General features: G+C 29.9%; 2 protein-coding genes across 2 annotated transcripts in view; both read right to left on the bottom strand.

The window, feature by feature from the left end:
- Window positions 1–92: 92 nt before the first annotated feature.
- Window positions 93–14,116, bottom strand: part of LOC107452812 (dnaJ homolog subfamily B member 13-like) — an 18,586-nt gene continuing 4,562 nt past the window's right edge. The window contains exons 3-5 of the mRNA XM_071185207.1: window positions 13,020–13,275; window positions 3,134–3,383; window positions 93–2,042 (exon numbers count right to left, since the gene is read on the bottom strand). Of these exons, the coding sequence (XP_071041308.1) occupies window positions 1,898–2,042; window positions 3,134–3,383; window positions 13,020–13,275 (651 nt within the window). The 3' untranslated portion in view covers window positions 93–1,897. The remainder of the gene's footprint in view (window positions 2,043–3,133; window positions 3,384–13,019; window positions 13,276–14,116) is intronic.
- On the bottom strand, window positions 7,517–9,166 carry LOC107452801 (TD and POZ domain-containing protein 3-like). Its single transcript, XM_016069381.4, has one exon. It carries the CDS (start codon window positions 8,775–8,777, stop codon window positions 7,707–7,709), a length of 1,071 nt encoding a protein of 356 aa, XP_015924867.1. The 5' UTR covers window positions 8,778–9,166; the 3' UTR covers window positions 7,517–7,706.

Here is a 14,116-nt window from a genome sequence, read left to right as displayed (position 1 = left end):
TAGGTTCATGCAAATATTTTTTCTACAATATCTTAGAATAATTTTCAAAATACTACTGAAACTATAGCTTAAAAAAGGATTTGTAAGAAAAGTTTAGATTTAGATGGTATTATTGTATATCAAATATTGAAAAACAGTTTCCTTGTTAAAAATTGTTTGTTTGTAATCGTAAATGCTTTTGTTCCTGATACTTAGAGCCCTCCTATCTTTCAACTGTTTCTGCACAATACAGTTTATAGTGTGCAGAAATATAAATTACAGTTTATTTATATGAATTAAATATAAACGGTACCACATCAGAAAATTTTGATCATGAATTAATTTGATTCATAAAATTTTCTCTCAGTCAAAAAAATTATAATTACATTAATTTATTGTCTTAATCTACATAAGTGCTATGGTAATTAACTTCAAAATCTTCTACTTAAAATAAAAATATGTTATTTGTAGAAACGACAAGTATTTTAAATAGACAACACAAATATTGTTTTTTATTTTTACTTAGCATCTGATGTTAAATTCTGTAATTCCTCAGTTAAAGTATTGGGGTTTGGTCAGTAGGATGACAGGATTGCAAGAGGTTATGAAAAAGTCACTCAAATCTGGGCTGTCTTGCTATTTATTTATTTAGTCTTTAGTTTTTTATTATTGTCTTGCTATTATTTTATTTATTTATTATCTGAAAGTGAATTGATTGCAAAATTTTCCCTAACATAATTAAATGACTTCCAAAAGGAAAATTTACCCATTTCTATTGGTTTTAACAAATAATACCATAAAGACACTATGGAATTTTTTAGAATTTCTTAATAAGTATATTTCTAAGAATTATTACCCTTTAACTTTAGAAAATAATTTAATTGGAATATCTTTGTAAAAGAACTATTTCCTAAGTTTTAAAAGTAATCAGAGAATCTATTTTAAGCTATAAATTAATATAGTAAGATTCGTACCAAACGTTCTATAAAACATGCATACGTATATCTATGCAGGTTATATTATTAAACTCATCAACGAAAGGATGAAGATTAGTGAAATAATTTTTTTATCTACTAAACAATAAAAAAGAAGTTAAAAAGGAGGAAACATCATTACAGAGAACATATAAAAAACATTTGAAAATATTAATTTTCAGTGCCTAATGTGTATACTTTTTCACTTAATTTTTTACTGAAATATACGACTGTTACAAATCAGTCTGTATTTATACGAGTTAAATATTAATATTGATGGAATATCTACGATAGTAACAGCTTATTTATTATTAATTCTGTATATTTATAGAACAATAGCAAATAGACTGTTAATTCTAATAGTTCATTTCAGCTAAAAAAAATTTAAACTTAAAAAAAAAAGATTTATAAACTTTATTTTGTAAAGAAAAGAAATATCTCTCCACTAAGAATCAAATTAATTCCATTTGTATTCAGTTCCAGAAAAAAGAAAAGAAACTTAAATTTTGATAAAATACCCATGCTCTCTTTCATGCAGGATTTCTCCAGGAATTTATTTTTATGCGATGTAGAAAGCATAATATATTGCATGTTTTTTTTGTTTGTTTTTTTGTGAGTTTTAAATTTAACTAAACACCCAGGTGGGTTAGCAATAAGTTTAAACTTACAGTATTTTTGGGGGGGGGGGTATATTGAAAAATTCTATTAAACCTGGAACTTGCTTTACTCAATTCCTTCAGATCCTTCAAATAAAATTGAATTTTCAAAAAAAGTAACTAAAAATTGCTTGAATTCAAAGATAATGTTTACTTCAATCTTTTTGATTTTATCATTAAAATAGACGCTTAAAATTCAGAAACAAAGTTTAAAATATCATTATTATTTGTAGTGTTATTTTCTAGAGATCATTGATTTTCATGAAACAGATGCCTGATAATAGTGAGTCAACTTGTGTTAAACATAGCTTGTTTTATGAGTTCTTTTTGTTTCACGCTGAGACGATTTGGAAACTGTATTTCAAATTCGACTATCAGGTCGCCTCTGCAAGCAAACCCTATTACTGGCATTCCTTCTCCCTTAAGACAAATTCTAAAAGAATAATTATGTTGATTAATAGTAATTTAATTAATTATGTTAATTAATAATAATTATGTTAATTAATCAAATGTCTGCCTACTTAATAAAGTGAAACTTCTTATGTGAGGATAAAACTGTAAGCTGACTAGGTTCTGCTGCTTAGAAATTATTCTAATTCGCTTCCAGTGATTTGGCCAGGCGTGATATTGTAGTCATAATTTCTTAAATAAAGTACGTGATTGAATTTTAAAAAAATATTATTGCGCAAATAAAAAAAATAACGTAATTACGCCCTTCTAGTTAAAAACGACGTTTAAAAATTAATTAAATATTACATTCATTTTCTTTGATGCCCGCTTCGCCCTGAATGTCTGCGATGCGCGATGCTGACCACATTACCATCTTGACGTGTGTCTCAAAATTTTGGAGGCTTAAGCCTCCATGACTTTTCTGGTCAACAACGGGCTGTTTCAGGAGTGCTTAGCTTTAAATTAATTTGTGTTTTAACCATATACATATGAAGATCTCGGAGAGGAACGGTTTGTCCACTGTACGGTCCATCTTCACTGTGTAATAACTCTCGGAAAGAACCGATTTTTTCATCTTATTGATTAGTCAAAATTTAGAAATCCGGAAAATGCAACAAATGACGATCCAATCGTCATTCTTGTGAAAAATGAACACAAACTGTTTTTCCCCCTTGGTCTCATTATTTATTGTTTTCATATACATTATGTTTTATACATGCTATATTACATATTATATATATTTATATACATAATATGATGTTTCAACACCTTATTTTGCCATCAGTAAAAATCATTTTTGAATTACGTTAAAATTGATAGTAAAAAAAGCGCTTAAAATAATCCTATTGTCATTTTAGTACACCTAAACACCACATTAATGGTTGCCGATGTGGTTCACGATTTAGTTTCAAAGTGTACTCATTCATGTGCTTGTTCTTGATTTTAAAATTACTTAAACGAAACATTTAATAAATAAAGATGATTCGTTCACTTATAAATCATGATTATATCGGTGATATTTCTTTTTTTAAAAAAACTTCGGAAGAATAATTATCGTAAAAGCTGAAGTTTTACCTGTGCTTAGGTTTCACAACATCGTGGATAGGTATATGAATAATTTTTCCGTCAAAAGTTGTGACATCGACGACGCATCCCGTCAAAGCATAGGCTAAATGAATGGTCTTAGAAACTACAAAATCATGACCCTCTAACTTAAATTCAGGATGTGCCTTCATTTTAGCCCGAAAAGTTACATCGCCAGGTAATATGTTTGGACCAGATGTCCCAGCGCTCTTAAAATAAAAACAATGACCATCTGTTGTGCCTGAATGGGAAAACAAGATTAAAATAAATGAACAAGCTATTTAATTGACTTAGGCTTGATATTTCTAAGTGTAACTCTTCTTTGTAACGTAAGTGTAACTATCTTTGAAAAATAAGATAAATTTTTGCGTATCCAGATAAATAAATAAAAAAAAATCTTTCTTATAAAGTATCTATTATCAATAAGAAGGTATCGAATACTCAAACTTTTAATTTTGCACAACTTAGAAACTACTGATATCCAAGATATTCTGTAAACACCACCCTTAATGTATATTTTCAGAAACCTTGTAGAAAATAAGTTTTTTTTTTTTTTTAAAGTGCGTACTTTAAAAGGTTTTAAACTTAAAATTTGAGCCGTTGTTTTTATGAATGGAGTTAGTTCATTTCTATCTAAAAAGTCGTTCTTTCTTTCCCTCCACTATATTAATAATCATTGTTGCATTTTCATGTTTCATCAAATTATAGTGTTAAAACATCACTTAAATTCAGTGGCGTAGCGAGGGGTGGGCAAGGGGGGCATCATGCCCCGGGCGTTACTCACAAAGGGGCGCTAAATAGTCCGCAAAACAAAAAAATTGCTGGATAATTTTTTTTTATTATAATTGATTTCTGGAAAATATATTTTAAATTTAGTGCCAGTGAAATATAATAAATATTATTCATAATATTTAATTTTTTTCATAATGTCACTTTAATAGTCTAAATCAAACTGTAATAATATATTCATAATAGAAATGGCACGTCTTTTCTACTGGCAGACCTATGTCTGTCTAACTCGACCTGTGTCTGTCAGCACTTCCTTATGGCATCTACGCTGTGTGATTACATAAATTATCTCATAATATGTAATAATAAATATTTGCAGTGTACAAAGTACAAACATTCTTTCTTTCAGAACACTATTTTTATTTGTATAAACGCAATGTAGCTTACGCTTGTTATTTTAAAACAATAACAATCTAATGTAGTTATATGTACTGTCACGGGAAAAAAAGTGTCCGGAAAATAACAACTAAAGGATCGTCTATTTTTTAATATAGATACTTCTCAGACACACAACAAATACAGCGTTTTGTTGTTTCTAGGAAAGGACACAAGCAACGCCGTATTCGTTGTGTGCCTGAGAATTATCTGTTTTTTTTTTTAAAAAAAAAAGATTATTTGTTACTTTCCGGATACTTTTTTCCGTGACTGTACATATCCGTAACATTTGCGACAGGTTGCGGAAGCCCGCAACAAATTATGAAATACCCGAAATAGTAAATTTAAGTTATTTTGGGCGTGTATTTTTCAGTTTTGCGTCCTTGTCATCGCGCTCTGCTTAGAATAAAAATGAAATGTTATTAAATATTAAATGTTATATATAAGTTTAATGTCAGCATAAATTATATTGTATATTTCACTATGTTACTACCTTTCAAGTTCAAGGCATTCTTGGTAAGTAATAAATCAAATAAGATTACTTACTACATCTACTCGACAATTCTATTATTAAGTGAATCGAGTATGAAAAAATTTGTTAACAGAAAAATTTGTTGTTCTCATATTTGTCACCACAGATTCAAAATGAATTCATTCATCTTCTGGCATCTACAGTTCGAAATCAACTAATAAACGATATCAAAAGAAATAAATATTATGGACTTTTGNTATGATTATTAAATATATGTATCTCTTTAGAGATAATAAATATTTACTTTTTTATTGTTTTAAAAGTGCGTGTTTTTAAAATATTTCTTTATAAATATGTAAAATAAATAATAGGTATCTTTTGAACTAATTCTAGATGATCATATACATTTCAAAATCTCGTTTTGTTCTCTCAACTACATTTTTTGTCTCAAATTTAAAGCCTAGCTTGAGTCTATGACTTTATTTATTTTACTTTATTTATTTATTAATTTGCGAGTTTATTTTACATATAATATTATATGGTTTTCGAATTGGGGGGGGCGCTAAAAGGGTATTGTGCCCCGGGGGTGAGTTAAGCTCGCTACGCCACCACTTAAATTAGTTAATCTTTGCCACTATTTGTAAATTCATTCAAGCTCTAACCCTTAAAAGCCTCGGACTTATACCAACTTCCAAATGGAGTTATTCCACTTTCAAAAATAACTGCACCTTTAAGCGAGATAAAAAAAAAAATTAAAAAAAAGCATAACCGCTATCGAAATCTAACAATTCGTTAATGGAAAAAATGAAACTGAAAACTCTAAAATCTGTTCCATTGTCTAGAGTAGTGTTTCCCAAAGTGTGGTATGCGTACCCCCAGAGGTACGGGAACAGTTTAACGGGGATACGCGTTCTTATGCGAAATATTCTGCAACAAACGAAAATTTTATTTAAAAACAAAGCTAGCCATGAAAAGTTACGCTTACGTATTTCTCTGTTGGCTATTTTTTGCAGAATTAACAGTTAATAATTAGTGGTGTCAACAGCTAGTTGTGACTTTTAACTTTAGTGCAATTTTTTATAGTAAAAAATGCATTCATTTTTTTTTTTTTTTTTATTAGTGGTACACAGCATTACGAAAAATTTAGAAAGGGTACACAAAAGTCATAAGTTATGGAAACACTGGTCTAGAGAAACAAAGATGAGTTGAAATGCGATTATTGAAAACGATGATGATGTCTCAAAGTTTCATTCGACAATCAAACTGGTTTCGATGTTGTTGGATTTTTTTTTAACACTCGCTAGTGATTCGATAGCATTTCTGCTTTCTCTCATAAACAATTGTTTTCGACTCCCAAAGTGTGGGCGTTTTGTGCTTCTTTTTTTACAAGGAGTCTTAAAAATAGTAATAGACAGTGATTATCTGTTATTCCCTATAGAATAATTTCCGATGATTTGTACTTAAAATTATTACTTCACTGTGAGGATAAGAGCACAACTTACAGGAAAAATAATTAAAAAACTAGCAAACTTTTTTTCATGTTCAATTTTAAACATAAAAGTGTTTAAACAGTTTATATGTCACCCATCTATTTTTGGATCTACAATCACCCATCTATTTTTGGATTTCATTTTCTAATTTTTTTTTTTTTTTTTACATTTCATTATTTTTTTTAATTTACAAATTAATCTTAATTTCATTATCTGCTTGTTTTACAAATTCTAATTTTCCTTATCTTTTGTGTTTCTGCAAATTAATCTACATTTCATTACTTACTTATTTTTAGTTATTTTGCATTTCATTTACTACTTGTTTCTACAAGTTACATATAGCATTTCATTATCAACTTGTTTCCATAAATTAGTCTGCATTGTTGTTTATAAGTTGAACAATATTTGTATTTGGAAGCTATTTTAACCTTTGTTTATTTGCAAATTTTATTGATTTAAATTAAAATTTTAGTTGAATGGGGGAAGCACTTATAAGCATGGAATGAGGAGGCATGCAAGTGTTGAAGTAAACCATGTCAAACTACGTGAATAAGGTCATAAATAACTTATCTAATATTAATTTAATAAATTTTGTTTTCAGTTAAAAATTTCATTTAATTCATGCAAACTACTTCAGATTTATATTGAATATCATATCTCAAAATCTTGAATATCATAGATCAAAATTATATTTTGATTTTGTGATTAAGAGCCGTCATGCATGTTAACTGAAACTTGTCGATTATTTAAGAGGGCCTCCAAGTGGCTTTATATCCAGGCCTACCACCCTGGATATTGAAATATTTAAGAGAAAATCACCCAAAAATTTTAATAATTTTTTTTAAAAAATGAGACTGTTTTGGCGGAAATATTTTAATTTTTATCATAGAATAATTTCGGCAAACATTTAATTAAAAAATGAATTTAAAATATGGGTTTAGATTTTTATAAATATATACCTTGCTGATTTTTTAAAAATATCCCGAGAAATTTTATTTCGTTTCGCAATAGTTAAGCAATCGTTTTCCTTTCAGTTAACTACTTATATTAACTTAGAATAAAGTTTCTGTGACAGGTCATTAAGTTTGGCAATTATTCTGCCACAGATTAACGATACAAAAATCTTCTCATAATTAAAAACATTCTTAAAGATAGTCTGTTATCGAAATTCAAACAATTTTATAAGCCTGTATAAACCAAATCATTTTTGACAGACAATTTTTAAATAGTTCAACGATACATACAAAGTTGTAAAGAAAATATTTTATTGTTTAGAAATTTCTTCCTATCGAGTATTATGATCTTAATTTTTCAAACCTCTAATATTAACATTGTGGAAAAATATAAAATTCATATTAAAATAGAAAATTATAAAAATACAGAAACATGAAAATTCTAAAAATATAGAAATAAAAACAGCTACTTTTTTTTAATATTATTATTCTCTCTGAGATTTAATCGCCAATTGCAGAATGATACTGTTAGCGATTTCAGGATATTCTTGCAAAAATGACAACCATTCATCTGATTTTAACACTTGTACTGCATTATCAAGAACTCCTTGAATTGCAGCGTTTTTCAAGTCATCGTCTTGATGCTGAGAGGCAACAATTAAAACATTTAATGAAATCTCAGTATTTAAATTTGAACACAAATAATTCGAACACTGCTTCCTTAAACTTGGAACAGCATACTTATCCGAAGCTATAAACAAAGATAGAGCATCTTGAACTGTTAGTGGTCCTGTTTTACCAGTATATAAGAAACACAACAACTGTTGTATAGCATTCGAAGGTATATCAACAATATCTATTATGTTTTCTTCTTTTTCCTTAGTATCATGTTCGAACATAGCTGCAAAAATTGGTGAACGAGCTGATAAGATTGCTCTGTGAGCAGGAAAATCATTTCCTTTCACAGCGAGTGTAACATCACTATGTAATCCTTTCTCCAATAGATTTGAAAAATCGTCAATTAAATCTTTAGTGGATAAGGAATCGGTGAAGCTGACGATTTTTGGAGTTTCCTTATCAACTTCACTGTCCTGAATAACTTCGTTGACGTCTAAAGCACAATAAATAACTATGAATCCCGATCGAAGAAAAGTACTGTGGTATTTATCGTAACAACTACGATCAAAAACTGCTTGAACCTTATCGCAATCTTCCATAATCCTCTCACAAGTATTGTGCAAACGATCTCGGAGATCAAGCAACGCTAAGGACACTTTTATTTTGATTTTGTCCTGCGTTTGATTTTCGGGACTTTGTGAGGGCAATCTGCACAGAAAAACACTGAACTGAGAACCTGAATTTTTAGATGCAGGTAACTGAAAATAAAACTTGTCTCCTTTAGAAGGTCCGAATGTAAAAAAATCACTTCTTTTATCGTCTGCTGTTGAATTTTGAATTGCAGATGCGTGAATGCACCATTTGAAAACTTCTTTCTTGGTGAGAACACCGTACTTCATAAGACAGTCAACTTCATCGGCAGCAATTAAATCACTCATTTTTTTTCAGACACTGAAAACTTCTCAAAATGTTGATAATTTTAACCGAAACAAGAACGAAGAATTCATTCACATATACTGCTCTGAAGTCTTAACGATACAGAATTGTTCTAAGCGCACTTTTTTCAATTTCAATAACTTGAAGGACGAATGTTAAGTGGCACTGTTAGAATAATGAAAATCATCTCCAGTAAGAAAATCGAAATAAAAACAAATAAATAAAAAAAAATATGCAATGCCTTTTCGGAAGATAAAATATCGTTTTCTCTTCCAGAATCCCTTTCAAGTTATCGTGCTTCTCCTACTAATTAGATTCAAAGAGAATGTTGTTTTCGACCTCTATCAAAGCTATCTCACTCTTCCTCATTTTTCTTTTTTTTAATTCACTGTAATCTGAGCTAAGAGTAGTCTGCGAAAACTTGAGCGCGTGACATAAAATGAGTAGTGAGTCTCGTGACTGCATGAGGGTGTTATATAACAGTTTCATTTCCAAATTAATTTTACTTCCATGTCATTTTTATGAAACACGATAATTCATGATTAAAACTTAAATGCAATTATATTTTAAATCGACATACTTTTTCATATATTGATTTAATGATTTTAATTAAATACACCCTAGTTTTTTTATATTTTAATTTTCTTTCTATTACACTTAATGACTAAATAAATAAAGTGATTTTATATTCGCCGCTACTCATATTGCGAGTTGCTCTATCATCTTGGAAAACGAGTTTGTTCTGAGTTAGTTCTTTTGTTTTTCGAGTTACATTAAAAATTACAGACACAGATATACACACAATGGTTGTTGTTAACAACTTTAAAACACAATGGTTGTTGTTTTGATAATAATAAATAAGTTCAATGTGACTCACTTGTGTTTTACTGGTAACCAAATAAAATTAAAAATATATTTTTGAAAGTACTTTGGGGCAATAAAGTTTGCAAAATTATTAAAAATATTTTAAAATTGATAAGGCTTCCTAAATTTCCAATGCCAAATTTTAACAATTTTTTCTGTATGATAGTATAAAAGTATATGATAATAAAATAAGTAAACTTTACGTAGATATTGCGTGTAAGGATGAACAACACAGTAGAAGCCTGTAAAAAAATAAGGATTTTTTTTTTATGAATATTTCGTGATAAACTTTACTTAATAATTTTTTTTTAACTTATGCATATTTTAATCTTTATTTTTTCATGTCACAAATACAAAAATTGAAGAAATGAACTGGCTGTATTTGTATTACTGGCTGTATGTAAATTGAAAAAAAATTATCCAAATTCGATTTTTTTTTTTTAAATTACATGAATGCAGTTCTTATTGCACGTAGATTTTTAAAAAATTTGAAACCGATTGGTCAAAAATTTTACTATTTAACGGCGCAGCAAGCAAGAGAAACAGTTTCGAATGAATTGTGTTCAAAGTTTTGTGATTAATAATTCATATTCATAAATAAAATAATGCGACTAACTATAATGCATCAATACCATGTCATACTTGGACATCTAATTATTAAAAAAAAACATTCGATTCATAAAATCAAGACGCTTGGGTCATACAGGAAGACAAAATAGCAAAGGTGAAAGAACAAAGACTTTGCAACAAAGTTAACAACATTGATATACGTATACATAATTGACAAAATATCAATATTGCAAAATTTACATTAGAAAATTAAATACCAACATACAAAATTTACATAAACAAATTAAATGCCAACATAGCGATAAGAGCGTATTTATGAAGGTCAAATATAATGTAAAGCCTACAAAATTAGTCTAGCAACTTAATACCTTTCGGGACAAAATTTTGAAATTTTCAATTTAAAAATATTTTACTTAGATTTCGGTATATATTACACAATAAATCATGTATAAATGTATAAAAGAATATGATGAAAATCAAACAAATAGGGAGGAAAACTGGTCAAAAGAGACCAAAAATGAACCTTTTTTCAAAATCAGGTAACTTTGTTTAAATGTATTATTTTTTAATTATTCTTGCTTTATAATACTCAAAAATTCAACTTAAGGAACAGACTTGGCATTAGAATTTTACAGCAAAAACTTATTTGGCAAAAAAAAGCCAAAAATTGCAATTAATTATTTTTAAAATGTAAAATAATAGTTTAATTCACTAGTGTATAGAAAACATAAACAAAACACATATGTATAGAGAACTTTCATACAAAATTTCAAGTAATTTAAACTAAAGTATTTTAAGATAATGCATTTTGAATGAAGGAAAATGACGGAAAAATTTATTTTGAGAAAAAGGACAAAAAAGACACGGTTATCAATTTCTTTACTAAAATCGATGTTTTTTTTTCTTTATATCATCATAGCATTTCTATTTGACGTAGAGACAAAATTCAAAAGGTTTCTGAAAGAGAAAGGTCCTTAGTTTTATTTTACATAAGAAGGTATAAGGAAGGAAGGTGATATTTTAGTCAAAATTGCCTAAAAAAGGTTGTCGGGTACCAAGCTCAACATAAAAGTTTTGAGTCATGTCCTTCACTTCTTGAATCTGAAGATAAAGTCTTTCCTCCGTGATAGCAATAATTCCTAATTTTAATGATTTTGTATCTCCAGTTAGGACAGATAGAACTCCATATAATTTTTGTGGAACAGATTTTGTAATTTTAGTAAGATGTGCTCTTAAGTCTCTTTCTTATTTGAGCATTCGAAAAAAAAATTTATATATGGGGCTGAGGAAGACCTTAAATTGGAAACCAATAAACTCAAACCCGAAAAGACATGGTTAGGTGGTGCAACAAAAGATCTAACTATAATAAAAAATTATTAATTGAAAATTCGAAACAAAAAGAAAAGGAAGGTTTGGAGCAACATTGCTCAGCAAGTCATAGCCATAAACTGGGCTGTAGAGCCATAAAAGGAAAAGAAAAATAGAACTTTAAATCTGCTACTGTTGTCGTCGGCCATTAAGGAAGAAGGGGTACGATTGTTCTTGTTTTCCAGTGGCGCCATCTTTGGCCAAGAATTCGACTTTGCCACATCCATACGTCACACGCGTTCGTAGGGCTGACCCATTCATACATTCATTCAGTCATCCACTGATCTTAATTTTGACCCGAACCAGAGAACGGTCAATCTCCAATTCCAGAGGTATTGATTTGTTATGGGAACATAGAGGACTTTGTATCCGACAGATTTAACGTGCACCAGTCACCATTTACTACACGGGGAGTCTTCGGCCGGCTGGATTCGAACTCTCATTCTCACAAACGTAAGTCCAGAGCCCTACCGACCAGGCTATTCCGGCCAAATCTGCAACTAATTTACTATTATCAGAAAAATACTTGACTTAAGCGAAATATTTTAGGTACAGTAAAGTATGATGTTCAAACAGTGATTAGCATATGATATTACCTTAAAATCTATTAAAAATATGGGTTTAAATTTTTATGTATGCAAATCACTAACTGTTTTGTCTTTTAATTTATATATTTTTTCCTCCCAATGACATGATTAGGTTCATCTAATCAAGAAGTTAGTCCTGGGCATTCACACATTTCTGTATGACACTGGTTAGGTGACGGGGGCCGTAATACCTTAACTCTTCTCGCCACTGAATAAATTGAATGCTAGTCTCAAGGTAACGCGATTTCCCTACTCTCCACATATTTCCTCTCTCCTTAACCATAGTTTAGGCAAATTTTTCCCCACGCCAGTGCGTTTCAATGAGATGGATTATACTAGCGTGGAAAAAATGACGAAACCATGGTAACGGAGAGGGGTAAAGTGTGAAGAGTGGGGAAATTGCGTAACATCGAGACGCACATTCTGACACGCTTTAAAAATAAACGAAATCTACGAAAAAATTCAAAATTTGCCTTTTTATACGTTTGACATATTTGTATAATAATCTTATACACTTCTTATAGTCTTGTACTTATAATCTTGTACACTGAAAAAAATTTAGAATTTTCTGTCATCAGTTCATTTATCAGTTTTCAGAAATTAATATTTTAGCGTTGATAGCAAGCAAGCATAAACCAGGGAAAGAAAATATTTGTCAGGCCGCTTATCTTAAAATCTATCATGAAGAACTTAAATTTTTCTTTTTTTCTTATTGCATGGCAGTATGCCATTTACAAAGAATTCAGACCCTTACATAATAAAATAGTTTTCAATCATAACATTTCTAACAATGTTCATTTATTATTATCATTTTCATCATCATAATTATTATTATTTTGCTATGGAACTGCTTACCTTTTGGTACTCGAAAGGTAAACATTTTGTCTACTTCCACTGTTCTTGTGCCTGTCTCATCAACGACTTGCAGAGGTATTCCGACCGATTTAGTTGTACCATAAAAAGCATCTTCCAGGGATAACTCGAATGTGTGCACCTGATCAGGACCTGGAATAGGTTTAGCTGGTTCCTCGAAAAACTTATATCCGGGGTCGAGGTTTGGTAGATAATAATCCGCAAATGGATTATCCACTCCGAAAAAATCCCGAAATACCTAGACACGATGCAACCTAAATTAAAATTCTCTGTGATTCAATTCATAAAGCTTAATAAGATCTATTAGTAAGGCAGAAATGTAATGTACTAAGACAAAATTTAACAAGTTTTTATTTTAAACCAATAATGGTATCGTCCTCTTCATGAAATAAACTTTTTCCATCTACTGTGCAAATGGTTTTAGAACAAAATATCTAAAGATGCCATTTTTTTTTACCCTTAAAAATTGTAGCGATTGGAATAAAATGAAATCCGTTGGCGCAATATTGGGCGAGTAAAGTGGGTCAGACAATACTGTCCACCTAGATTCATTAACAAACAGATTATTAAGTGGACCTTTAAGACCTGTGCTCATGAAGAACTTATCGATCGTACTTCTACTAAGTCTTGGAGGGCTACCATCCTAAATTTGGGTAGGTCTTACGAGTCGAAAATATCAAAATTAACGGTTTTGAACTATGAAAACCACCTTGTGGCATATATGAATATCCGAATGCACTTAAATAAACATCAAGAATATATACAGTCAAACCCCGCTATAGTGAACGCGGCTTATAGTGAACTCCCGGATTTAGTGAACGAAATGCTCGGTCCCGTGCCTTGCTATACACGTATAATGCTATTTTTAGTGGATATAGTGAACCAAAAAAGTGAGGAAGTTGGATATAATGAACTTTTTTCTGTCTTCGACTGATTTCCCCCCCCCCCCCCATCTAAATACGGTTCACTATAGAAACTACTTTTATGTGCTCGAATGGCAGATCAGACATGTTTAAAAAGCGGAATAACAGAAATTCAGGAAAAATTATCTGAGAGTCGGGAAGTGTTTCCATATCTGA

The sequence above is a fragment of the Parasteatoda tepidariorum genome, chromosome 9 (genome assembly GCF_043381705.1).
Source record: "Parasteatoda tepidariorum isolate YZ-2023 chromosome 9, CAS_Ptep_4.0, whole genome shotgun sequence".
NCBI lineage: Eukaryota > Metazoa > Arthropoda > Arachnida > Araneae > Theridiidae > Parasteatoda > Parasteatoda tepidariorum.
This window is presented reverse-complemented; position numbering and strand designations above follow the sequence as displayed.